The sequence below is a fragment of the Chionomys nivalis genome, chromosome 11 (assembly GCF_950005125.1).
Source record: "Chionomys nivalis chromosome 11, mChiNiv1.1, whole genome shotgun sequence".
Lineage (NCBI taxonomy): Eukaryota > Metazoa > Chordata > Mammalia > Rodentia > Cricetidae > Chionomys > Chionomys nivalis.
In genome coordinates this window covers 23,340,641-23,366,574 of record NC_080096.1, presented here as the reverse complement: position 1 = coordinate 23,366,574, position 25,934 = coordinate 23,340,641, and the positions used below count along the sequence as shown (strand labels likewise).

Here is a 25,934-nt window from a genome sequence, read left to right as displayed (position 1 = left end):
AAAGGTGGGGAGGAGACTAAGTGAGACCCCAAGCACTCCCTCCCCCATGCCTGGCTGGCCAGGCCCCTCACGCTGCAGAGGCAGACACGGCTGGAAGGGACAGGATTTATGTTGCATACTCTTGAACTACAGCGAGTGTAAGCCTGGTCCTATTTACAGGGCAGAAACACTACAGGTGGAGCGTGGGGGTGGCAGAGCAAGCACCAGAGTCCTGGCCAGAGGGTACCAGCTTGCCACCTTGCCCACCTCTCCCGAGGCATCTCCTTGGCCCGCTGGGCTTCTCTGGGAAAACAGGCCTGCTCACATGATGCTTGCTGGGGTGAAGACAGGGCCCACACACAAGGTGTCTGTGATTTCCCAGCCACAGGACAGAGGTTTGCACACATCCTCGGTGTCCTGGTCTTCTCCAGGCAGCAGCTGCCCTCGAAGCGCTTCCCTGAGAGCAAGAGACAAAAGGTGAGAGGCAGCCAGTATGGGGACAGAGGCCCAGGGCTTCTGTGGCCCCTGCTTCTATAGCCCTGGCCTCCCTACACACAGGATTCTCACCTGATCCCTAAGCCCAGCCAAGGACAAGAACAAAGGAGGCCTGTGGCCCTTGTCCCCACTGTCTCTCCCCTGGGGTTCACACCACCCAATAAAGGAAAGGCTTCATGTTTACTGAGATTGTCCGTGCCTCAGACACGGCATCGGTCACTTCACCACCCACCCCATTACCTAAGTCCTTTCTTCCAAAAGCACTGCAGGAAAACCAAACCATCTCCATTTTCCCAAAGAGGAAACAGACCCAGAAAGAAGCAGCCTGCTTAAGACTCCTCCCTAACAGGTGGGGAGACTAGGAATAAGCTCAGCTCTCCACACCCCAGGTTTAGGGCTTAAAAAAAATAGCCCATTGCCTGCCTCGCCCCAATCCTACAAACTGGTTCTTATCCTCCATCCTGGGTGGATAAGCAGTCCCACCATCTGACCAGCTGCTCCAGCCCACACCCAGGCCAGTCCTGCCAAGCCCAGCTCCCAAGCAACCCACTCCTGCATCTCTGTCTCTCTCTCGGATCCGCCACTGTCCCTGACCTGCTCCGGGCTCCTCCACACAGAATCAGCACAGACACACTCATTCTTCCAAAAGGCAGACTTTCCTCTCGAACCCCCAGCATCTCCTGCCACACTCAGTCCACACAGAGACTGGCCCCTGTGCATCCCCAGTGTTCACTGTGGCACCCCCAGAGGCCACTGGAGCAGCTCTCGTACATCCCTTCCCAGTGCCATGTTGTCCCGAGCACGTCATCTGCCCTCGCTGACTAATTCCTCCTCAGCATCCAGGTTCGGAGCCCTACAGACACAGTGGGGGCCTACTCATAGAGCACCTCTCTTTGAGAGCAAGGGTTCAATGCCTGCCTTCCTGACATCCCTTTACCGACAGCAGGGCCGGGGTACGGCTGAATCCCTCACGCTGCAGGAGGCTAGCACCTGACAATGGCTCGCTAGGCAGATGGGGTAGATGCTGAGGGGACACTGGGTGGGGAAAAGGCACAAGGACCACGCCGGATTACCCTTCCCCTCAGGTTCTACCCTCCCTCTCCTACCCAGTTCCCCACCCCATTCATTTTCCAGACTTCCAGCACATTCCAGTCCCCCACAGGCAGGAAGACCTCCCTCTTGGGTGCTTCATACAGTCAGAAGTAGATGGGAGGTTCTGCACCTTCAGCTCCTTGTCTGTAAATGTAGGTTGGCCCAGTTTCTTAAAACCCTTCAGAGGCCCCCTTCAAGACCAAGTCTAGGCTAGTCCTCTGGGGTTCTCGACTGACTCTTCCCCGAACACCATTGCTTGAGAAACAGTTACGGGCAACTCTGTAACAGACCTAGGCCCTCTCAGGCCTCCTCCACTGTAGCCACCCTCTTGGCTGTCCTGGGCACCCAGGTTTCCAAGGCTTAGATGGCTTCTAGACACTTCCATAAACACCCCTTCTCAACCCACAGCCCTCCCTCCCCAGGGTCCTTCCCACTCTGTGCCGGGGTCTTTGGGTACAGATCCGCACCTTAGCTCACTCGACATTAGACACTCCTGTGCCCTTGGGGCCTGACAAAAAAACAGGCCTCAAAGCAAAATGTGTTAGAGGCCCTTTGACATGGGGTGACTTTCTGACATGCCCACTTCTCCGTGTCAGCATTTTTGCTCCCAGTAACAAATGCAGGTGACTCTCTGCCACCTCCTCCACCTGCAGTTGTTGGTGACAGTTGGGGACTCACAAAGAAGCCTACACGTTGTTTTGATTTTGATTTTTGGCTTTGTCAAGATACACCCAATGGCAAAATGGCTGTATGGGCCTGCTCTGTACCCCACACAGGGTAGAAACAACAGCTGCGTTAAACAGATGAATGGAACATGACTTTCCTGGTGTCCCGTCAGACCTGGCATTTGGTGACGCTCCTGGGGGCTCTCGGATATAGACACCACTTAGTTCTGGGGGGCCTGCATAAAAGTCCCTCGCAGCTGTCCCACCCTCCGAGTCCTGCCATAGCCTGATACCCACTGTGTGGCCTCTCTGGAAATGGTGCTGACCCTCACAGAGTTGTGTGGGGTGAAAGGGCAGAAGGTGAAGTGACCAGCACAGGGCTGGCATGGGGGCTCCACGGGCCTTGGCAACCTCCACCTCACACGCCTCTCACCTCGCAGGAGACAGACAAGATTGGCATTACCGCCCCTTCCTAGACAGAAAGACTGAGGTCTCTAACTCAACAAATCATTCCCTGGTCACAGAGCTGCCGTCTCCAGCCCACATCTGCTCACAGCCTCCTTCCTGCACCCACAGCCAGAACGGTCTTCAAAAAACACTGACCAGACCGGACCAGACCACACTTCAAACCTGCCCTTGCTTTCTGCAACCTTCACTCCACCTCCAGAGTGAAGCCAAATCTGGCCCTGCCTCCCTAAACAGTCACAACCAACCTCCAATGAGGGATACGCCCCATCCCGTCCCCCACCTGCATGCTGCCCCTCACCTCCTCAGGGAGCAGGCCTGGGTCTTCGACAGGGCTGGAGACCCTCTCCAGTACAGCACCAGTCACAGAACTGTGTGCCCCCTATAGAGCGCAGCCTCACCTTTGACCAGAGCCAGGTGCCCAGCACAGGCCTCACCTAGGCGGCCAGGAGCTTCTTGTCAAACTGGATTCCAGAACAGCAGCTTCTCAGCTCTGTCTCGCTACTGCTTCTGCCCAACTTGGCTCCCTTCAACCCACTTCACAGCGGGACCCCCTTACCAGGCTAGGCGGGACATGGCATAAGTGATTCTGTAGGCCTGGGTCCCCCCAAGGAGGGACTTTGTATTCATGGTGTAGGCACCCATGTTGTCAAAGACCAGCCAATCCCCTACGTGTAGTTTCGGCAGCCACAGGCCCTCAGCCACACGGTCACAGCCATCAACTGCTGGCCCCCACAGGCTGCTGCTGTACAGCGGTTGATCTGCAGATGGTTTCTGTAAGACATAGGACAGGCTTTCTGTGGATGCAGTTATCCACGTAGGCACCATTCTGTAACATGAGGGCTAGGGCTCGTTGGGGTTTCTGTCCTGTCTGGTCCCCCAGCTGTTTAGTCCCAGAGAAAAATCACACAGAGGTCTCCATAAGTTAAAACTGATTGGTCCATTAGCTCAGGCTTCTTATTAGCTCTTATCACTTATATTAACCCATTATTTTTATCTACGTTAGCACATGGCTTGGTACTTTTTTCAACAGGGCAGGTCACATCCTGCTTCTTCAGTGATCTGGGCAGGACTGCCAAGCTTCCTACTTCCCAAAATTCTCCTGTTCTCATCACCCCACCTCTACTTCCTGTCTGGTTGACCCACCTATATTTCCTGCCTGGCCAATTAGCATTTACTTAAAACATGATTGACAAAATACAGACAATTCTCCTGCACCACTGACTCAGGTCCCTAATTCAAAAGACCATCACCTGTGGCCTGGTAGAGACCACAGAGGACCCGTGGGTCAAACACACGCCTCCCAATTCAGGGAGCTGAGGTTCTGAAGGCTGAGGATTTGCTCAAAGGCAAGCTTCTTCCTTCCCCCAAGCCCCAAGACAGGGATTCTCTGTGCAACAGCTCTGCTGTCCTGGAACTCACTTTATAGACCAGGCTGGCCTCAAACTCACAGAGGTCCCCGGCCTCTGCCTCCTGAGTACTGGGGTTAAAGGCGTGCACCATCATCACCTGGCAAAGGCAGGCTTCTTTCTTAAATGATTTCCAAAGGGAAAGGAAATCTGTAACAGTCTGCTGTGGGATAATGCTCCTGTACCCTGTAAAGATTTGTCATTCGTATTGGTTTAATAAAATGATGACTGGCCAGTAGCCAGGCAGGAAGTATAGGTGGGGCAAGCTGACTAAGAAAATTCTAAGAGGAAAGGCAGAGAAGCAGTCGCCATCCAGACACAGAGGAAGCAAGATGAGAATGCCTCACTGAGAAAAGGTACCAAGTCACGTGGCTAAGAGAGACAATTATGGGTCAATTTAAGTCGTAAAAATCATAAGCCTAAGCAATAGGCCAAATAATTTATAATTAATATATGCCTCTGTGTGATTATTCAGGTCTGGGCAGCCAGGAATGAAAGTGCAGTCTGTTTACAACAGTCCGTCTCTGGACAACCAAAGAGAGCAATTCTGTCAAATTTAGGGCTCCTGCTGGGCAGGTCCTGAAAGACGGGTCATAGCCAAAGGAAAAACATGTGTGGGTCTTCTGGGTGGACTCCCTGACCCCGTGCTTGGCCTGCTGCAGCACTGGCCCCATACCAGCTCCTTCTGCTCCTCAGTTACCCTGCCTCCCCTCCCCCACACCCTGCTTTCATCCCAGATCTTCCCTCCAAGTCTAAACAAGACACCCTAAGCCCCCAAAGCTCCACACTCCCAGAGCTCCACCTTTACAGCCCTTGCTAATGGTAAGGAAATACTCCAGACATGCTTGAGCCTGTCTTCCCCACAGAGTGAATATCTGTAGACTAATGAATGCCTTGCGTGGGTGGCATTTAGGGGGAAGAGAAAGCAGGCAACACAAATAGAAATCATCCAAAGGGCCTGGGAGGAGGCAGTGAGGGCCAACAGAAGAAGAAAGGCCTGCCAGTGCCTCAGTCGGCGGCAGGAGTAATCAGAAAGGGAGAATGAGGAGGCACCATTTCCATGCAGGAATAAGGTTCACATAGGTGACAAAAATTAGGAAGCAAGGAGGCTGGAGAGATGTCTCAGAGGTTAAGAGCATTGCCTGCTCTTCCAAAGGTCCTGAGTTCAATTCCCAGCAACCACATGGTGGCTCACAGCCATCTGTACTGAGATCTGGTGTCCTCTTCTGGCCTGCAGGCATACACACATTGTATATATAATAAATAACAAAAAAATCAACAAGCGATTAGTCCTATCAATGAAGAAAAGCATGCACACATTGTCAAGGTCCAGGAGGAGAGCATGAGTTCCTTCGGTCACTGAGCATTTATTGAGCATCTACTATATACCAGGCTCTGGTCTAGGAGCTATGAACAGAAGTCAGCAGGAACGAGCACAAAAAGAAAAAAAAAGAAATTAAAGGGGGAGATTAATATCCTTGTCTGTTTAGCTTTTTCTACATATATGGGTATTTTTTGTTGTTGTTGTTGTTTTGTTTGTTTGTTTGTTTGGTTTTTCGAGACAGGGTTTCTCTGTAGCTTTGGAGCCTGTCCTGGAACTCCCTTTGTAGACCAGGCTGGCCTCGAACTCACAGAGATCTGCCTGCCTCTGCCTCCTGAGTGCTGGGATTAAAGGCATGCACCACCACCGCCCGGCTTTGTTTTTGTTTTGATTTTTAGGTTTGGTTTGGTTTTTCAAGACAGGGTTTCTCTGTGTAACAGCACTGGCTGTCCTGGAACTCACTTTGTAGAATAGGCTGGCCTCGAATTCACAGAGATCTATCTGCCTCTGCCTCCCAAGTGCTGGGATTAAAGGCGTGCACCGCCACCACCTGGTTTAGCTTCATATTCTTATTTACACGCTTTTGTAATAATAAAATGTAGCCTTGGCTGCTGTGAACTCTTCCCAGTAGCCCCAGGCTCTATAAAACATTAAGCTATGCTCTAAGGGATAGGTGCTCTGAGAACACATCCACAGAGCCTTAGTGAAGACAGCCTCTAGAGGTCCTGCACTCGAGAAGAAAAGACACCATCTGGAGAGCAAGTTAGCATCCTCTTGCTAATTAGTAGTACAAGCTTAAAACCAGGCCAGAAACACTTGCGTGCGTGATGCTGGGGTCATGTGTGATGCTGGGGTCGTGTGTGATGCTGGGGTCAAAGGTAGGCTTCATGGATGCTAGCCACTCACTGTAAAGGCATGTGCTGCCAAGCCTCACAGTCTGTGTTCAAGCTCTGGGACCCACACGGGGAAGGTGAGAACCGACACAAGCTCTGACCACCACACACACTTACACACACACACACACACACACTTACACACACATACACACACACACACAATGTGAATAAATAAGTATAATTTTTTTTTTTTTTTTTTTTGTATTTCTGAGACAGGATTTCTCTGTAGCTTTTGGTTCCTGTCCTGGAACTAGCTCTTGTAGACCAGACTGACCTCGAACTCACAGAGATCTGCCTGCCTCTGCCTCCCAAGTGCTGGGATTAAAGGCATGCACCACCACTGCCCGGTATAAGTATAAAACATTTAAGAAGACTCAAAGGAGCCAGGGGGTGATTAGAGGAAGTCAGGAAGTCTCTGCATGCCAGCCAGTGTCTCTGCTCAAAGACAATGGAGGTTTCCATTCACAAAGGTCATGGGAGCATTAGGTTATAAAATTATTGGGTATATTTGGGCCACACTAATACTAGTCAGGGAAAGTAATAAGAACCTAATGGAGGAAGAAAATACATGAACTGTATCCTCTCCTGGCCAGAAAACTTTGACAAACCAAAAGGAAACTCCTCCCTAACTTAAAACAGGCTAAATAAATTACTCAGGAATTGACCCGATATTTCCCTGAGGACTAGAAAGCATATAAAATAATTGTGAGCTTACCAAAGACTATCGATAAGAAAATGACACTGTGGTTAGTTAATTCACACAAAGCTGCCTCATATCATGTATAAAATACCAAGGATAACAGAAAAGGAATATCCATGTGCGTGCCTGCCAGCTAAAGAAACACAGAGTTTCAAATCAACGGCTGCCTCATGTGATCACAGAGCTCCAGAGGCTCAGGCAAGAGGGGCATGTGATAGAGACCGGCCTTGCTGCCAGTCTGTGAGATCTGCCGAAGACTCTGACAAAAAACAACTATTCAAACAAATTCACCCAGGAGGTGGTGGCGCAGGCCTTTAATCCCAGCACTCGGGAGGCAGAGGTAGGCAGATTTCTGTGAGTTTGAGGCTAGCCTGGTCTACAGTTACACAGAAAAACCCTGTCTTGAAAACCCAAAAAAATAAAAAATAAACAAAAGGGATGTAAACTTTCCAGTCTCTTCGAACTCCCCACGTGGCTAAGCCCATCCCTTCCTTTCCTTTCTAGGTTCTGTATTCTCTGGCTTTAAGAAAAATCCATGAATGTACCTAATGTTAAATGATAGGATTTATTCTGCATGCTTTTGGCAGTTGCTTAAATAGATCTTTGTAAAAGCATTGGTATCAAAGGAGATGGAACATGTATACATTCCAAATATGTATATGAGAGCAACAATAAAGTGTGTCATATCAGATGAGAAGGCCACTACGCTTGCTGGAGGACCGGGCTCAGCAGACAAATCATTCATTGTGCAGGGATGTACCCCACTATGCAGCTGGGATCAGCGAGAGAGACCCAGTCTAAAAAGGTTGCCTTGTCTTTTAATGTAGTGATTTCCCAATACCCTCTTTAAAAAGAAGTCTTGGTAATTTGTTAATAAAACTGTTTTTGTTTTTTTACTTGTAGCGTTTCCTGATGTGTAGACTTTATTTGCCTTTGGTGCCATCGAACTTTCCTTTCTCTCTCCCTCTCTCTCTCTCTCTCTCTCTCTCTCTCTCTCTCTCTCTCGTGTGTGTGTGTGTGTGTGTGTGTGCACTAGCGTGGCATTTGCAGGGCAACCAAAGCTGCTGGAGGCCGGGGTGAGCTTTGTTGCTCTTGTTCCCATGTTCATATGAAAACCATTACAGACAAACTTTACTTCTAGGGACTAACTCCAGAGCAGGGACCACAGGTGTCTGTCAAGACACTCGGTGCTGGAGATGAAGTCGAACAACTAGGGCTGCATTGGTTGGAGTACTTTATAGCCACAAAAACAAACAAACAAAAAACCCATATTGTAAGATGAGTTGATAGCACAGCAATAGGTATGCCCCATATAAATGAAAAGAAAGATTAGGGAACTACACGACCTCAGTGCTAGGAAAATGAGCACTTTGTGTTTTCTAAAAGAATAAAAATAAATAAAACATTCTGCATGGTGAGACTGTGAGCAATATCTTTACCCTTTACCCTTGCTTTCTTTTCTTTTCTTCCTTGCTTTCTTTTTTCTTTTCTTCCTTTCTTTTTTCTTTTCTTGGACAGGTTCTATGTAGCTTAGTCTGACCTTGAACTCATGATCCTTCTGCCTCAGCATCTCAAGAAGGCTGAGGTTCCAAGTGCACACCATGCCTAGATCTTTTACCTATTTTCTTTAAACAATTTTTAGTGTGTGTTGAAGCCAGGGCCTCCTGCATGCTAGGCAGGTTCTCCCATCACTGAGCTACACTTCCCACCGAGAACTCAGTTCAGTGACAGAGCACGGCTCAGACGTCTGAGGCCTTGGGTCTGAGCCCGGCAGGCACCACAAAGACCACCTAAATAAATAAGAGTTGGATAAAAACACAGGCACAGGATGAAGGCACAGTCACAGGGGATGGGCTCACCTTCTGCAGGGTGGGGGTGGGGCAGGTGTTGTCAAACAGGACTGAGTTGAAGATCCCGTAAACGCCCTCGTCAAGGTGGTACATGATGGTCTTAGGGGCCGAACTGGTTTCGTCTATGAGGAAGGGAAAGAAGAGGGGCCACACAAGCAGAACGTGAGGGGCCTGGGAGTCAGAAGCTGACATTACAGTGAACTTAGTAAGGACAAAGCTGTGGGCCAAAGGGCTGCCCCTTCTTCAGGTATGGGGTAGACCCTGCAACAGAAGTCACTAAAAACTATCTTTCCGGTGGCATGGATCCACTTCCGTGTTGGGAAGATCCCACCAGTGGCACCACAGTGCCAGAACATTTTCCTGCTTGCACAGGAGTTCCTAAAGCCCCAGTAAAAGTAGAAGAGCAGCTTGCCCAAATTCAGAGGCACGTGACAGGGAGGTGATATGTCAAGTAAGAAACCAGGTGGGCTGGCTACACTAGACAGACTCTCCCCCAAATCTCTAAGAGTCCAGGAGAATGCATGGCTGCACATACATGCACACACACTGACCATGCTGCCTGGAGCCCCGCGCTGCCAACAGCTCTCTCTGAGGAAGAGCACACCGCTATGCCACTCCCCAGTGTGAGGGAGCACAGGGCAAAGCCCGAAATCAGATTCACTGACACTTGTCACTCATGGGGCCTGAGAGATCCCTACGGGAAGCCTGATTTATCTGAAAGGGCGAAGGCGGGCACTGACGCTGGGGGCGTGGGCACAGGAGTTCCTAGTCATCCCAAGCTGAACTCGAAATCCAGTACTGGCCGTTATCAATCCCGTGACCCCGAACAGGAACAGATGACTTAACGCTCCCTGCCTGTGCTCTGTTCTCTGGAAAGGGGACGTGCACAAATGCAGTGTCATGAAGTTATAGGAAAGATGAGCAAGAGCCTGAACTCTGAAGAAGAGGCAGCCCGACCTCTAGCCAACTGTTAAGCAATTCACTTACATTCTCTTTAACTCCATTTCTCATCCATAAAACGGGGCCAATTAAATACCTGTTCACCCCGAGGTTGCTTTGTGCTCCATGAATAAAATACAAACATATTAGGGAATAAAGCAAGGGTTCTCAACCTGGGGGCCAAACCACTCTTTCACAGGGGTCTCCTAAAACCATAAGAAATATCAGATATTTACACTACAATACATAACAGTAGCAAAATTACATGTATGAAGTAGCAATGAAAATAACTTATGTTTGGGGGTCACCCCAACATGAGGAATTGTATTGAAGGGTTGAACCAATAGAAAAGTTGAGAACTACTAGAATAAAGGAATAAAATTGTCTTTGGGGTGAGCGGAACTGCAACTTTCCCTACAGCAAACACCCATTCTCCAGAAGGCCCCACCCCTGCTCAGTCAGCCACTGTCTCAGCTTTAGGGACGAACTGGGCTCTACCGCCCATCTGGCACCTACCCTCCCTGCCGGGCTGTTCCGGAAGAACCTCCTTCTTGGCAACAATGCTGACAGCCACAGTGAAGGCAGAAGACACATAGTAGCGACCCAGCTTAGCTAGGATGTCCACACCGCAGCCCTCAGGGAAGTACAGGTCCAAGGCTGAGTTGATCACAGAGGCAATCTGGGAGAGAGGTAGGTGCAGGACCATGTGATTTCAGGGAGGACTTGGCAGTTGCTAAGGTCCCAGCTGGTACTTGGGTACAGTTAGCCAGCAAGGCACATGGCTTGGGTAAGTGGGGGTTGGGGAGGTGAAACACTGGAGTGAAGACCTCGTGGCTGCACAGCTCACTCGCCCAAATAATCCCACATAGAGAGGGATATTCTTTCCTATAACGCTTGGTGCTCAGATCCCAGATTCTCTGGCATGGATCCTTCCTTCATAGATAACCAGCTTGTTAAATAGTAGGTGAGGTTCCAGAAAAAAACAAACGTGCCGAGCTGGCTCTGCCGTCCGGGATGGGTGAGCCCGATCACTGTGAACTTTCAGAGTGGCTCCTTTTATTCTTCCGCAGACATTATTTTTAATTATACATACAACCTGGTTATGTGGGCTCGGAGTTTGCCAGTGTTGTTGCTTTGTCCTTATGGAAGAAGGGCTGGCTGTTTGAGCTAGAGCCTCATGTAGCCCAGGCTGGCCTTGAACTTCTGATCTCCCTACATCCACCTTCCTTGCTGGATTATAGACATGCAATTACCATCTCCAGCACATGTATGTATAACCGGCCACACTCTTTGGACTCTGACTGTCCTCCCATGTGAATAAACATTTTCATCATAATCCAGCCAGTCTGGGCACTGGGAAGGCCACTAGACTTCCGCCATGTACAAGGCTACAAGTCTTCATTTTGAGGCTCATTCCTGGGGCATCTGGAGCCTTGACAGGGTCATTTCCTACCAAGACAGAGACTACAGAAGTATTGTGCTACTGAAGAGATGTGTCCCAGCTGGCCTGTGGTGGCGCACGCCTTTAATTCCAGCACTCAGAAGGCAGAGGCAGGTGGATCTCTGTGAGTTTGAGGCCAGCCTGGTCTAAAGAAGTAAGTTCCAGGAGGGCTCTCAAAAAACCATAGGGAGGTGGGGCAGGCACTCCTAGGGGTCAAAGTGGGAATCACTATGACACATTTGTGTTTCCCTTGGCTCACAGGCGGGAGGACCCTTCAATGGGAGCAGATCAAAGGTTGGTTTTGCTTCCCTGTCCTTTCCCCCAGGTTTCTTGTCAGCCCATTGGAGGGTGAATAAGGCATGCATACTCAGACCATCAGAGAGCTCAGGCATATAATGTCTTTACTGAGCCTTTAACAAGCTAGCTAAGTGCACGGCCTTAGCGAGGCGTGCAGCCAGCTCTGCTGTGGACTCGGGATATGCCATAAACTCTACAAGCCCAGCTGTGCCACAACACGGGGTTAATAAGTAGCAATAAAATCTAGGAGAGCACTAAACCCAGTGTGACACACAGGCCAGATGTACTGTACAGTGGGCTCCCTATGCCCCTCCCCCATGGCAAAATGACCTCCAAGCCACCCTTGACTACACACCTCTTCAAATCTCACTTTGGCTCCCTCTAAGCCAGGAAAGCCGCCGCCAAGGTCCAGAATGTTCATTGTGTGGCCCAGCTCAGCACCCATTTGAAACACGAGCCGGGCATCCGCGATGGACTGGGCGTAGGCCTGAGGGTCAGGACAGCCACTGCCAATGTGAAAACTGGAAAGGGAAGAAGAGCCTCAGCTTATACACAAGGTCCAGGCGTGCCCACGTGACAGATGCAACAACTAAGGCCTGGAGCATCAAATGGGATACACAGGGTCACGTGGTACGCTGGGAGCAGACAGGAGGCATCCCATCATACTCCCTTGGAGAAGAACCTTCCAGGATGAAAACTGAGGTCCCAAAGTACTCAGATCAGGACACAGCAGCCAGTGAGCATGTGGCCAGGACGAGTTACTAGTCTCGCCTTGTTAGATGTTGACTTCTACAGACTGGGGAGAAAAGTCCTTACTGTACAGGGGTGTGGAATAAAGCCTAGGGTGCTCAGCCTGGAATGTGAAGTTCTGAACAGACAAAGCTGGAGAAGCGGCCCTAACTATAGCCGATCTTTGCGTGGAAAGAAACAGCTCCAGAGCGCGGCTGCCACCCCTGGCTTATAGGCATTCAGGGCTCTCTCAAAGCAATGTCCCTGGGAGCAGCTTCCTGGGATAAGACCTTCTGGGGACTGTGAAAGGGATGTCGTTAAATCCTCCCTCTAAAGAGGGGACACTGTCCGGTGGGCGGAACTCCAGGTCCAGGAAGTCCATGATTAGCTCCTGGGGTACAAGTACCGGGTCAGGTACGGGCAGGATGGCCAGCTCCCGGTGCACACCTCACACCCACCACCTCCACGTGGCTCTTCTTGGCGTTTTCAAGCAGATGTCTGCAGGATTTCAGCGACGCTCCGAACCTCAGGCTCAGGTGACTCAGAGAGTGGGAGTCCTGGGTGGCAATGCACAGAACCATCCTGTGGGAAAATGTGGCATCCCTGCTGAGTGAGGCCCGCCCCCACGGCCAGCATCCCTGCTGAGTGAGGCCCGCCCCGCGGCCAGCATCCCTGCTGAGTGAGACCCGCCCCACGGCCAGCATCCCTGCTGAGTGAGCCCCACCCCATGGCCAGCATCCCTGCTGAGTGAGGCCCGCCCCACGGCCAGCATCCCTGCTGAGTGAGCCCCACCCCATGGCCAGCATCCCTGCTGAGTGACACCCCACACACACACAAACACACTGCACTAATGTGTTGAGAACCACTGAGCCCACAGCTTTCCTAGGTCACCCTGCATTGCCAAGCGATGTCTATGTCACCTGCTTGGTCCAGATATCACCAACCCTCACCCAGGCAGCTCAGGTCTCCCCAATCAACTCCATAACCAGTTTTCATAAGTTTTCAGACATATCACACAAGAGGGAACCACATGTCAAACAAATTCCTAAGGAGAGTCCTGACGCTTTGGGTGGACCAGAGTGGCTCCTGGATGCCCTACTATTTCCTCAGACCCTTCACTGGCTCCTCAGAGTGTCAAGGACCATTAACTATCACAGCCAGTGAGCTCCCTCCCAGAAACCATTCGCACTGGGCCACTGCCCCACGACCAATATTACTGTGCCCCTCACCCATTGCACGAGGTATATTCAAGCAACACCCCACTTCTGTACATCCCTCAGATGTCCCACGTTGTTCCCAACACCGACATATTTGCTTGCCTTGACTGTTTCTGACTCCCTAAGTTTCACTCATTCCTCAAGGCTCACTTCAAATGTCACCTTTCCTGAAGCTAAGACCTCCATAAGCCCTTGGACCTTTTCTACCTAGGGCTCTAACAGTTCTTACCCTGGATCTGGGTCCTGTCCAGGAGTAGCACCCATCCTGCTGTAAGTGTGGTGGGGTCCAAGGAGCATCCAGGATGGGGACCTCTGCCCAGCTGCCCACTCCTTCCCCCTCCAGCCTCACCCAACAGCCCAGTCTCCCTGCAGAAGTGGGTCTCAGCTTACTTGGCACTGGGGTGGCTCTTGACCACCTTGGCCAGCTCCACTTCATTGTCGAAGCTCAGCAGCCTCACCCCATGCTTGGCAGCATACTTGATCTGTGCAATTTGCTTACAGGGGTTGGCACAGATGATCTTACTGGCAGGGACACCGATATGCTGGACCAACTCCATCTCTGCCTGTGAAGTTCCAAAGGTCGTGGTGAGGAGGCCCCAGGGCCTGCTGGCCTGTGGAGCCCAGGGGTGGGGGCAAGCTCATAACTATACTCTGGGCATCAACACAAGTGGGTCCTCTTTCTCTCTCTCTCTGGGTTTTTTTCCCCCCCAAAACAGAGTTTCTCAATGGCTGTCCTAGAACTCACTCTGTAGACCAGGCTGGCTCTGGCTTCAAACTCAGAAATCAGGCTGCCTCTGCCTGTCAAGTGCTGTGGTTAAAGGTGTGCACCACCACTGCCCAGCCAGTGGACCGGCACTTTAAGACATCAGATACACAACAATTGTTTCACACTGCTTTCTCACTGATGACAGCACTGTCGTGTACAGACACGAGTGGGGCACTGCACACACCTGGGGAGGAGGATCCAGTTCATAGCAAAGACGGCATATCTGCATATTTCTTCTAACTTCCTGCCTGCGGGAAGATCTCTCATTCTAAAGTAAGCAGTGTATTTATTCAAAAAATCAAATGTCTTTAAAGGGAGGCACGCTGGGCTGGAGAGATGGCTCAGTGGCTAAGCACACTGGCTGCTTTTGCAGAGGACCTGAGTTCAGTTCCCAGCACCCACATAGCAACTCACAACTACCCATAACTCTAGTTCCAGAGGAGCTTTGGCAAGCACTAGGCATGCTCATGGTGCACATACACATTTGTAGGCAAAACATTCATATGCATAAAAATAAATAAATCATTCTTTTAAAAAGGCAGGCATGCACATTTTCTAACTTCCAGCAAGGCACTGTGCAGACTCACAGGCTTAAGGCAGACTGAAATGGTTAATGAATGCTACTTGGAAAATAGTATGGAGAGTCCTTGGATAATAAAAATTACATAGCAACTGCGATTATCTGCAGGAGACCCACAAGACTGAGGCTCAGAACATAGTCTAATCTTAGGACCACCACTGGCTCCAGCCTGAAGTGGTTAATGACATAAAGCTAGGTGTGGTGGCTCAAGCCTTTAGTCCCAGCAGAAGCCAGCGGATCTCTGGGTCTGAGGCCAGCATAGTCATAGTGAATTCAAGGCCAGTCAGAACTTCATAATGAGAACCTCCTGTCACCAAAAAAAAAGTTGACAGTAGAAGAGGGACTAGTTGGAAAGAGAGAGAGGGTCCGTGGAAGGGAGAGAGGGGAAAGAGAAGGCGACAGGATGTGATCAAAATACTTTATAGTCGTGTCATAAATATCGTACAGAAACCCACTAGACAATACAGAAATCCCATATGGTAACACTCTGAGGGCTTGAAGTCAAAGAGATGGCCTGCTCTACTGATCAAGGCAGCATCAATCACAATAGACACGACAGAAAATCAGCCTAAACATCTGTTCCTGGATGAGTGGATACAGAGACTATGGGAGAATGTAGTGTGTGTGTACGTGCGTGTGTGTGTGTGTGTGTGCAGATGCACTGTATGCACATGTATGTGGAGGCCACAGGTCTACATCAAGTATCTTCCTCAGTTCCTCTCCACTTTTTTAGCCAGGGTCCCTCATGGAGCTCACTGATTGGTCTAGACCGTCTAGGGAGCAAGTTCTGGATGTCCTGGTCTTATGCCATCCTAGTACTGAAATCACAAGCATCAGCTCATCACCTGGTATTTTACAAACCCAGGTCCTCATGCCTGCATTGAAACACTTCATGTTTGCATGGCAAGCACTATATCAAACGAGCTATCACTCATACTGGAGAGATGGCTCGGACGTTAAAAGCACAGCTACTCTCCCAGAGGTCCTGAGTTCAATTCTCAGCACCCACACGGTAGCTCACAGCCATCTATAATGAGATCTGGTGCCCTCTTCTGGCGTGCAGGGAGAATACTGTATATATAATAAATATTTTTTTTTTTAAAAAAACGAGCAATCACCCCAGACCGCGCATTAACTATGTGGAATCCACAGATGCCAAAGGCAGAAAAGCAGAATAGAATGTAGAAGGGTTACTTTTCCAGGGGCTGAGGAGATGAGAAGCAGTGAGGTGTTGATCAAAGGAGTAAGCTTGAGTGACTTACAGGATGTCAGGATGACTACATGAACGGCAATGCGCTGTGTGCTTAGACACTGCCAAGATAGGATCGCAGGTATTCTTACCACAGAAAAAATGAGGGAAAGCATGGGTTAGTTTGGTTTAGCCATTCCAGTGTGTGTGTGTGTGTGAGAGAGAGAAAGAGAGAGAGAGAGAGAGAGAGAGATACATACATAGATTATCTGACATATGAGAAAAGTCTTCAAAGCCATGGGTCTCTCTGACACAGCACCCAGTCCAAAGGCCTGTGCTTGTACTGGTGTGCCAATGAATGCATTCTCTCCCCCACCCCTTTACTTTTTGGTTACTGCCGTTTATTTTTTCAATATATTTGTTTATTTGGAGGAATGTGTGTAGAGTTCAGAAGACAACTTTCGGGAGTTGGCTCTCTCCTTCCACCATGTGGGCCCAGGGGTCAAACTCAGGAGGCTGGAGCAAGGGCCTTTACCAACTGAGTCATCTTGCCAACCCTTACTTTTGTTTTTGAGATAGGGTATGATGTAGCCCAAGCTGACCTTGAAATGGACTTTTAAAAAGTTTAAATTATTTTATTATTAATGTGCATTCATAGGATATATAGGTGTCTGGGGGAGGGTGTCATGGCACACGTGTGGAGGTCAGATGACAGCTTGGAGGAGTCGGACTCTCCTTCAGCCACATGGGTTGAACCATCTATGTAGCTGAGGACCAAACCCCGAGCTTCTGAGCACGCTAGGAATTCACGCTACCCCTGTGCTATCCTTAGCCATTTCAGGCTGCGAGATCTGCACCACAGAGCCTTAACCCCTAGCTCTTCCTTGCCTTTACTGACCACGGCTTGTGCATCTGCAGCAGCAATGACGCAGATGGTCATGCGTGGTGCTAAGTACCCCTGTTCACTGAGCACCTGCCACTGCTAGGAAACTTTTGCTATGGAGTCAATGTTTTTGGTTTCTTGAGCCATTCAGTCTGTCTCGACTGCCTAACTGCCACTGTGGTACAAAGCAGCCACCGACAACTGGGAAATGACTTAGCGTGGCAGTGGCTTGATTTGGCTCACTGTCCAGTTTTCTGACCCGCCTCCGAGGCGTTGTTTCATTCAGTCCCTCCAGCCCATGCAGAGGGTATGAGAAACTCTGCAAGGCCAGCAATGTCTTAGCACATGAGTCCACACACATACCCATACATACACATGCACATAAAAAAAAAACATGTCACAAAAAAATGAAAGAGCTATGAAGCAGGTAACAAAGCCAGAGTCGAGAGTCAGACATGCCTCTCAATGAATAAGGGAGTCGAGAGACAGCCGGCTTGGGAGCATGGTAGGAGAAATGAGGGCCGTTTGTAACCATGGCAAGTCTGATTCTGGCCCAGCACCCTTCAGCACTTAAGGGTGACATTAAGTCTTGTCAGACCCATAACCATCAAATATCAGTATCGACTCTCCATATTTCTGAGGGGAAAGCTGAGTTCAGAGAGGTCTAGCCATCGATGGCGACAGCCAGTAAGTGACCTGGAGGGACACCAAGATCCAGCTCCAGAGCTGGACATGTGGCTGTCACAGCTAACATTCCAGATGCAGATCTGTTACCATGCCAAGTCTGGGTGAATATGAAAATGTCCCCTCCCTCCCTACACAAGGTGAAAAGAGGCCATGGTAGCCCGGTGAGGACCGGTGACTTCAATACTTGTGGTTATACATATTTAAACAATAATTGTCATTCAGGGAAGGCTCGCTCCATGTCAGGCGCTGCATTCCAGTCTCATATACATTTCCATTTCTTCATAGTCCCCTTATGAGGTCATGAGGCTCGGAAGGGTAAGTCATTAATTCCAAGTCACGTAGCTTAACTGCCAGAGCTCAGCCTACACCGACAGGTACCTCTTGAGCATCTGTTAAGGTGCCAGCCTGCGACAGGTGCCGAAGAGAACAAGTAGTGAAGGAAGCGGACGGGGTCTCCCACTCTGTGGCGCTTTCAGGCTGGTGGAGCAGAGGCATAGACAAATGGGTGCTGAACAATGGCAGAATGGCCAATGGGTTCAAGGAACCACGAAAAGGTACAGTATGCTAGAGAATGAGGGGCCCTGCGTCAAGGACAAAGCACAGCCTAAGGACTCAGAAGGGAAAGCAGAGCCCCCACCTGGCCTTGGATGGGCCAGGGATGAGAGTTTCCAGCAGAGAGAACAGACCCACCAAGGGCTGAGGATACTGGAATGGCCAGCATGGGGTTCAGCACTATGGGGAAGACAAGGGCGGAGGGTGTGGGCCGCCAAGGGACCAGAAGCAGTGTGTGGGTTTGCAAGTTATCCTGTGCAGAACAGATGCTTTCAGAGTTCCGAGGAGAAACACGGCAGCCAGATGTGCTCATGCACACCCGCAATACCAGCACTGTGAAGGTGGAGGCGTTCAAGGCCCGTATGGACTACCTCAGATCCTGAGGAAGGGATACTTATTATGGTCACCTGAAGAACGACTTCCTGGGATCCAGGCGAGACTGACCCATGCCAGAAATGACCAAGCCACCCTAAAAGGGATAGAGATGTGCTCTGGTGGCAGCATGGCGAGTGAGGTGATGGACGTGGGGATAGGGGGTGAGGATGTGAGACAACACGGGGTAGACAGCTGTGGGGTGACCCTCAAGCGAGGGAGTGAGGCAACAGCGAAGGGGTGCTATTTAAAGTGGAGGAGAGCTTAGGACCAAGTCCAGAGGGCTGTACCACTCCCAGCAGCAGGTACCAGGGGAGTCAGTCAGTACCTGGACCTGCACAGGGGACGGAGAGAAAAATATACATAGGATAAATCATCAAGAGTTCTCTGAAGGTGGGGGCGAGCCCAGAGTAACTCAGATAGACAGACAGACAGACAGACAGATAGATAGATAGATAGATAGATGATAGATAGATAGATAGATAGATGATAGATAGATAGATAGATAGATGATAGATAGATAGATAGATAGATAGATAGATAGATAGATAGATAGATAGATAGATCCCTCTCCCTCTCTCTTCTGTGCACTTTTGAAGTCTTCCAAACTGGGAATGTATACTACCATTGGATCTTTTTAAAAAGAATACTTGCTGGATTGAACACATTAAGAGATGATAAAGAAACGCGTTCCCCAGACCAGATCCAAATGCATTCGCACAGAAAGCCTTCCAGTGCCTGCTGTGCTAAAGGGGCTGGAACAGCCTACTCTGCAGGAGTTCTTCCTATACCACAAGATGCTTAATGTGCTTCAGCCGCTTGCATGTTTCTAAATGCTATACATCCACGAACCCCAGAACGCAGACCCTCTGCTGAGGCAGAAAACCAGCACCCTCATTTTCTCATTGAGTGAATGAAGCAATGAGCTACTTGAATAGTCACAAGTACCAGGGCATGGGGTGGTTATTGTTTGCAAATGTTTTTGTTGCTTTGAGATAGGTTCTTGATATATGGCCCAGGCCAGTCTCATAGCCACAATAATCCTCCTGCCTTAGCCTTCAGAGTGCTGAAATTACAATCATGGGCCACCACGCTGGGTTTATATGATTGTATTTAAAACAAGGTGGTCAGTGGAATCTAGGTGTGGCGTCCATACCTGTAATCTCAACAAGGGGAAGGTGAGGAGGAGAGAGTGCCGCAAGTTTGAGGCCAGCCTGGGCTACTTAATAAGACCTTATCTAAGGAAAGAAAGAAGGAAGGAAGGAAGGAAGGAAGGAAGGAAGGAAGGAAGGAAGGAAGGAAGATAAGAGCAAGGCAAATCAAATCAATTGGGCATGGCGGTATACAACTGGAATCCCAGCAATCAGAAAATGAAGTAAGAGGATCAGCCTCAATTGCATAAGATCTTGTCTAGATAAATAAACTGGTCACTGTATTCCTGCTGATCCCTTGGTACCTTGTTGGAGGAAATTCTTAGGTGTATCCCCCAGTTCAACCACAAGGGGGTGCAAGGGAATGGACTGGAGGATGTTGATGGAGAAAGAGGCTTGGAGGCAGGATCAAGGACACAAGTTCCTGGGAAAAGAAACTAGGAGAATCCGAGCGCCTAGGGAGCTGTGACCTGTGCCTCTGGCCTGACGGCTTGTCTCTCCATCCAGACATTGCCCATGCCAGGCCTTTGGTCTAAGTCCAGTACGGTATGATGCCATTGATCACGGTCACCCACTGAGACCCACCAGGAGAGGGCAGCCTCCTCCTTTAAAACACCTAGAAGGGGTGGTTAGTGATATGGAACCACGGTAAAGCACTTGCCTCGCACGTGATAAGCCTGGGTTATTATAAGTGCCAGCAACCACCACTCAAGGAAAAGCATCAAGCGATCTGTGTGAGGGAGAGGACACTGTCACCAGCCACACGCCAGCACAGCCAACTCTCTCCAAGGATCTAGGAAAAGGCAATGCCAGTAGAGGCTAAGATCACATTGCCAGACTGGAGCTGGCATCTCCCAGTGCATGATCCTAACCAGGTGGCTCACTTCCTTACGCGTTAAATGTGTATTCCGGGGACTATTATCAAAATCCCGGTAAAAGAATGACCTCACAGTAGAATGACCTCACGGAGCTGTTTCGAGAATAAAATGAGATCACGAACAGAAAACCTCTGGCAGAGAGCCAGGCCCAACAGAAGCACTCAGCGAAGGGTGGACGCTTTCAGCACACACCTTTCGCCCGTCTTTAAAGTTTTTTAAGCCTCCGTACAACAGCTCTGTCCTCTGGAGGTCACCCCCTGAAGCTAGAGGACTAAGAACCTCACCCGAGTTTCCAGAAGCAGAAGGACCTAGTCAATGGACTTTCACCCTATTTTTTAACCCAAGCTCAAGGGACCCAAAGGATCCTGCCCCTTCCCTTCTCTTATAGAGAGCGCCGCCACACTACGGGAGGCTGCAGGGACTTCGTGTCCGACTTAGAACAAGGCAATGCAAAGAAGAACAAGAGGAGACTCTTCAACCACAAAAAGTGAACAGTAGCTAACCTGCAAGTAAAGGTTAACTTGCCCCTCCATCTCTCGCCCCAGCACACACATTTTCCTTTCCCCACTGGGGATCACTCTAGCCCCATAGTCTTGGACAGGCTGACTCTCCTTTCTCCGCCAAGAATTCTTTCTGGACTCTATTCACAGCACCCAGTCACACTGCTGACCAGGGCTTAGCAGGGATCCTCTCCAGAACAGCCATGACTAATCATCAAGAAAATGATGGTGATGACATCACAAGGGATGTATGTCCAGCAGGCTTGCTTCCACCGCTGGGCTTAGCACTGGCCCTAACCTCGGCCTGGAATGTTCATCCTCTAGTTCTCCCCCTGGCTCAATCTCCTACCTCGTTCAAGTGTGAATTCAAATCTCAGAGAAGCCTTCCTTGAACAGGGGTGGTGATGGCAATCTTCCTAGAATCCCAGCTTTTAGAGGGGCGGAACAGGAGGACCGGGAGTTCAAAGCCAGGCTGTGGTGAATAGCGAGTTCTAGACTAGCCTATGAACCACAGGGACTGACGCCACTTCAAAACAAAACAAACACAATCCTCCTACCCCACTTCCCTACTTCCCACCTACAACACCACATGTCTTCATTGCTTTATTTTTGTAGAAAGCACCATAACAGGGGGCTTTTTTGTTTGTTTCATTCACAGTTAAACTCCCACCTGGAATAGCATTTTGCTAAGTGAATGAATGAGATCGACCTAAGCAAGACGGCTTTTGATGGAGTAAAAGCAATGAAGCAGCATCCATCTTGCTCAGCGCCACACTGTGAGCCCCACCCAGGCAGCCACTACTCCACCATAGCTCATGACCACTCTAAGCAAAGCCAATCAAAAGCCACCAGGAGGGAATTAAGAGCAGAAATCAAAGGAGGAAGACAGCCTGCGGCGACAGCAACAAAACTCTTAAAGAGGATTCATCTGAAAAACAGTCACACATTGAATTTATAAAGGAAAAAAATTAAAGTCCAACAGCATAAGAGTGGCTTGGCTTTGTTTTAATTACAAGATTAGCACCTACTGCTCTAAGTCAAGACATTGAAAAACTGTCATTTAGTTTAAAAACTTCTTCCTAGATAGAAAAATTAAAATGCGAGTATTTTTTAAAAAGAAGAAAAATAACCCAGTATGGTGATACATCCCAGCATGTGGGAGGGTGGAAGTTAGGAGAATTGGGAGTTCGAGGCCAGCCTCGGCAACAAAGTGAGTTTGAGGGCAGCATGGACTACATGAATCCCTATCTTTAAAAAAATGTATAAATAAATAAATGAAACAAAGATGAATATAAAACCATTTCAAAGATGACCCATATGCCCAGAGACATCTTGGGTTCCTGTTTGGAACTTCAGAGCTGACAAGTTCCAAGCTCATTTCTTCCTCCCTGGAGCCTCCTCTTAGGTAGGCGACCTTCCCAGAAGGCCATGGCCAATTACAGGTCACTCCTGTCCCCTGGAATTACCGAGAGCAGCAGGGCCACATTTGGTGAGCATCAAGGTTAAGCACACGGGAGGGGCAGAGGGGCTCACCTTGCTGGCACAGCTGAAGCCCAGTCCCAGCTCAGCTAGGACCTTCAGCACGCCCAGGCTGCTGTTGCACTTGACAGCGTAAAAGGGCCGAACTCGAGGCAGGTACTTCAGGAAACAGAAGTGCTTCCTCACGACAGCACCCAGGTCGGCCACAAAGAAGGCAGCCACCTTGCCCTGCACAGCAAGAGGCGAATGGATGTGAGGCCCGGCTCCCTCCCTGTGCATGCTGTCCACAGGACTCCCAAAGAGTGGCCACCAATAACCTGATGAACCTTTCCAAGGCTCCCACATCCTCCAGAATGGAAGGCAACCTCAGGCCAACATTCAAGGCTGTGTGACCAGCCCCAGTCCCTCCCCTCGGTCCAGCTAAAGTCAACTATATAAAGTCCCTTTCCCGCCTCCAAGTCTGTGTTCCCACCATGCCCTCTGTTGAGTCTGGCAAATTCCCAGTCTATCACTATTCAACCTAAATGCTACCCATCCCCCCATATCTATATCTATATATAATTTTAATCCATAACATTCAATGCTCTGGCTGCATTCTGTGTATTCTTTCATAGAAGCAGAATTGTATATCGAGCTGTCTGCTCCACAAAAGGCAGAGGTTGTGGCTTACTGCCCACTGCTATTGACACACGGGTTCTCAGTCCACTGCAAGCTATGCCTGAAGAAGACTGGCCCTCCCTCACAGCATGGATGAGTCTGTGGTGACCCCCCCACCCCCGAACTTATTTTCCTTTTCATGCAACTTCTTTGTTTAAAACGGGTACCCACTTGGTGTCCAACATAATAATTAAGGGACAGAGAAGGTCAAAGACCTTGAAAGGACTTGACTCTGGAAGTAATTACGAGTCCCTTCAATAAATGCTAGATGGGACTTTCTACAAAATAGGTTAGTGGCCATGGAGATAGAACATACAAAGCCTGCCAGAAGTGAATTAGGAAAAAGGCAACAGTGGAAAACACTAGAGATGAGTACATGGTAGACGCCTGCCTGCCGGGGAGAGCAAATCCCAGAGAAGGTAGAACAAGGCAGCACACCACGTACACAGGAACTCCACTCTAATGGAGCGCAAGACCGGGCTCTAAAGCCAGAGCGTGGCTATGGAGGCAGAGCGGCTCCTGTGGCAGGGAACTGCTGTAGGATTCCACTCTGTTGGAGAGTTGCAGGAGGTGGGGGAGGTGGGAGAAGGTCATGGGGGCTTCAGTAAGATGAGGACTAATTAAAACGGGGTGCTCTCACTAAGTTCCTAGAGCCCTAAGGTGGTGGACTTCCCGGAGCTGGAGGATGTCTGGATGTAGGAGGGAAGAGAGCATGAGATTGGAACTCGCAGGTTCCCAACTGCAGCGCTGGGGAGACCATGCATGTGGCAATGGTGTTCTTTTCTCAAGGCAGGGAACACAGGGAGGGCAGATGTTGAGGCAAGGACCAAGAACTGGGGATAAAAGGAGCCAGTCTCATAAATATCAAGTACCCAAGTGAGAAGATTCCTACCAGAGGAGAGGACAGGGAACCCAGCCACACCCCATTCCCATCCCTTCACTCTCACCGTGGTGGCCTGTGAGGCCCCCAGAGTGAGTTCCTCCAGCAGATCCCGGGTGCTGAAGCCCTCCTCCACCATCACAAAGTCCGATTCACTCAGGTAGCCAGCCATGCTGAGCGGGAGGAGCCCAGGGGCTGGATGAAGCCGCTGCCTTGGAGCGCCGCTGGCTGCCTTGGCCACCGCCTTAGAAAGTATGCAACACACTATAGAGAGAGGGAGATGGAGGGGAACGCTGGGGGACAGGCTCTGCTGTAGCCCTCACCCCCACAGGCCTGGATTCCCTGTCCAGTCACGCTCTGCCCACCCCCACCCCCCAACACAGGCCTGAGAAGCAGAAGTTCGCTGGAAACGGTAGTGTTGCGTCTACTAGAGCCGCATTTACCCCCATCTGTTAAGTGGGATTGCTTTGGAGTTCCTTTCCAGGTCTGAAACTTGAGTTTGGAAGAAAAAGAAAGAGCGTGGGAACAGAACTGAGAAACCTAGGTGGAGAAGTCTTGAGGATGCCTCCAGTCCCGACCACGCCTACCTAAAGAGTTCGACTCTGTTCTCTGCTGCATGACCTTGGGTCCGTTTCCCCCATTTATAAGTGGTTGGTTCTGACACGCTACGAATGCTGTAAGTGCCACTGGCGGGTTCTGTCCGCGGGATCCCTCTCACGAGTGCAGGGCGAGGAACCCGCACCCCAGCCCCAGACCTCCTTACCAAGCCCCGTCCTCCTTCGCGGGGGCCAGAGCCAGGCGCGCTGCTAGGGGGGGTCGCCGGTGACCTCGAAACTTGTGCAACACCCCGAGGAGGAGTGGCAGTTGCGGAGCCGAGGCCCCTGCTGAGAAAAGGCAAGGGGATCCGGGGAGCAGGTCAGTGCCCAAAGCCGAGGGCACCCGCTCCCCGAGGCTCCCCCCAGCCATTCCCTGCACTCGCCTTAAAACGCATTTACACGGCTTCGGCCCATAGGTCTCCCTAGCGAGTGAATCGGATCCTCGGCGCCTCCGCTCGCTCGCTTCCCCCGGCTCCGGCCCCGCGGCCTGCGCCCCGCGCGCCCAGCAGCCACCGACCCCACGCCCCGCCTTGCGCCCGCTGCTCGCTTATATAAGCCCCGTCCGAGCCCCGCCCCCCGTCAAGTGCCCCGGCCCCGCCCCTGACCATCCCGTAGCCCGGCAACTGGGTGCCGCCAGCTCATTGGTCGATTCGGACATAAAGCCTTCAGCTCTGCGGGGCTACTCCGCAAAGCTGCGCAGCTAGGCGGCTACCTGACCGGGGTCAGGGCAAGTCAACGCGTGGAAATCCTTCGAATCCCAGGCTTCCACGCAGTCAGAACTGCAGGTCCTGCGTCCTGGGTCTCAAACAGTGGCTCTGGGAAACTTCTGTCCCCGCCTGAAGTCGTTGGCTCCCGGCTCCTCGCCTGGTGAAGTTCTGGCTCCTCCCTTGAAGCCCAAGTCAAATATCCTCTCCCTGTCTTGTTTTGTAATACGACCCTTTTTACCTAATCGCCTTTTCCAGGTATCTTAGGCTACCGACTCAAATGCCAGCTTAGATGTGTTCAGAGAGGCTTTTTTTTTTTTTTTTTTTTTTTTTTGATGCCTCCCTGTACTCCGGAATCAGACTCCGGTGAGATGTGGCTTCCACTCAAAGCGCATTTCCTCTTCTATAGATAAATTCCTGTTCATCCTTCAGAGTCCAGTGTAATGTCTTTCTCTGCCGAGGTTTCCCTGACCCCAAAGAAAGTTCTTATCTCTGAATCCTCCCTCCTTTGACCCTTAGTACCGGTTGCGGAGATTCCTGCCCCCACTTGCCACTTCTTTGTCTG

General features: G+C 50.3%; 1 protein-coding gene across 4 annotated transcripts; it reads right to left on the bottom strand.

Moving 5' to 3' along the window:
• Positions 1–24,955, bottom strand: Azin2 (antizyme inhibitor 2). Of its 4 annotated transcripts, XM_057784385.1 has the most exons (10): positions 24,833–24,955; positions 24,137–24,333; positions 22,587–22,760; positions 13,886–14,058; positions 12,726–12,860; positions 11,905–12,070; positions 10,328–10,490; positions 8,882–8,994; positions 3,256–3,470; positions 1–436 (listed from the first exon to the last, which is right to left on the bottom strand). In XM_057784385.1, the coding sequence occupies exons 2-10, from the start codon at positions 24,239–24,241 to the stop codon at positions 301–303; spliced, it is 1,380 nt and encodes a 459-aa protein (XP_057640368.1). In that variant the 5' UTR covers positions 24,242–24,333; positions 24,833–24,955; the 3' UTR covers positions 1–300. The 4 variants fall into 4 exon arrangements, with proteins under 4 accessions (XP_057640368.1, XP_057640370.1, XP_057640371.1 ...); XM_057784387.1 differs by lacking the exons at positions 13,886–14,058; positions 22,587–22,760; positions 24,137–24,333 and having other exon boundaries at positions 24,833–24,947; XM_057784388.1 differs by lacking the exons at positions 13,886–14,058; positions 22,587–22,760; positions 24,833–24,955 and having other exon boundaries at positions 24,137–24,177.
• Between the last annotated feature and the right edge of the window lie 979 nt (positions 24,956–25,934).

Coding starts and splice junctions, on each gene's coding strand:
- Azin2 (XM_057784385.1), bottom strand. CDS start 24,241: ATGGCTGGCTACCTGAGTGAATCGGACTTTGTGATGGTGGAGGAGGGC. Junction 22,761..24,136: donor GGGCCTCACAGGCCACCACG/GTGAGAGTGAAG, acceptor CTTGCTGTGCAG/GGCAAGGTGGCTGCCTTCTT. Junction 10,491..11,904: donor CCAAAGTGAGATTTGAAGAG/GTGTGTAGTCAA, acceptor CCTCTCTCCCAG/ATTGCCTCTGTGATCAACTC.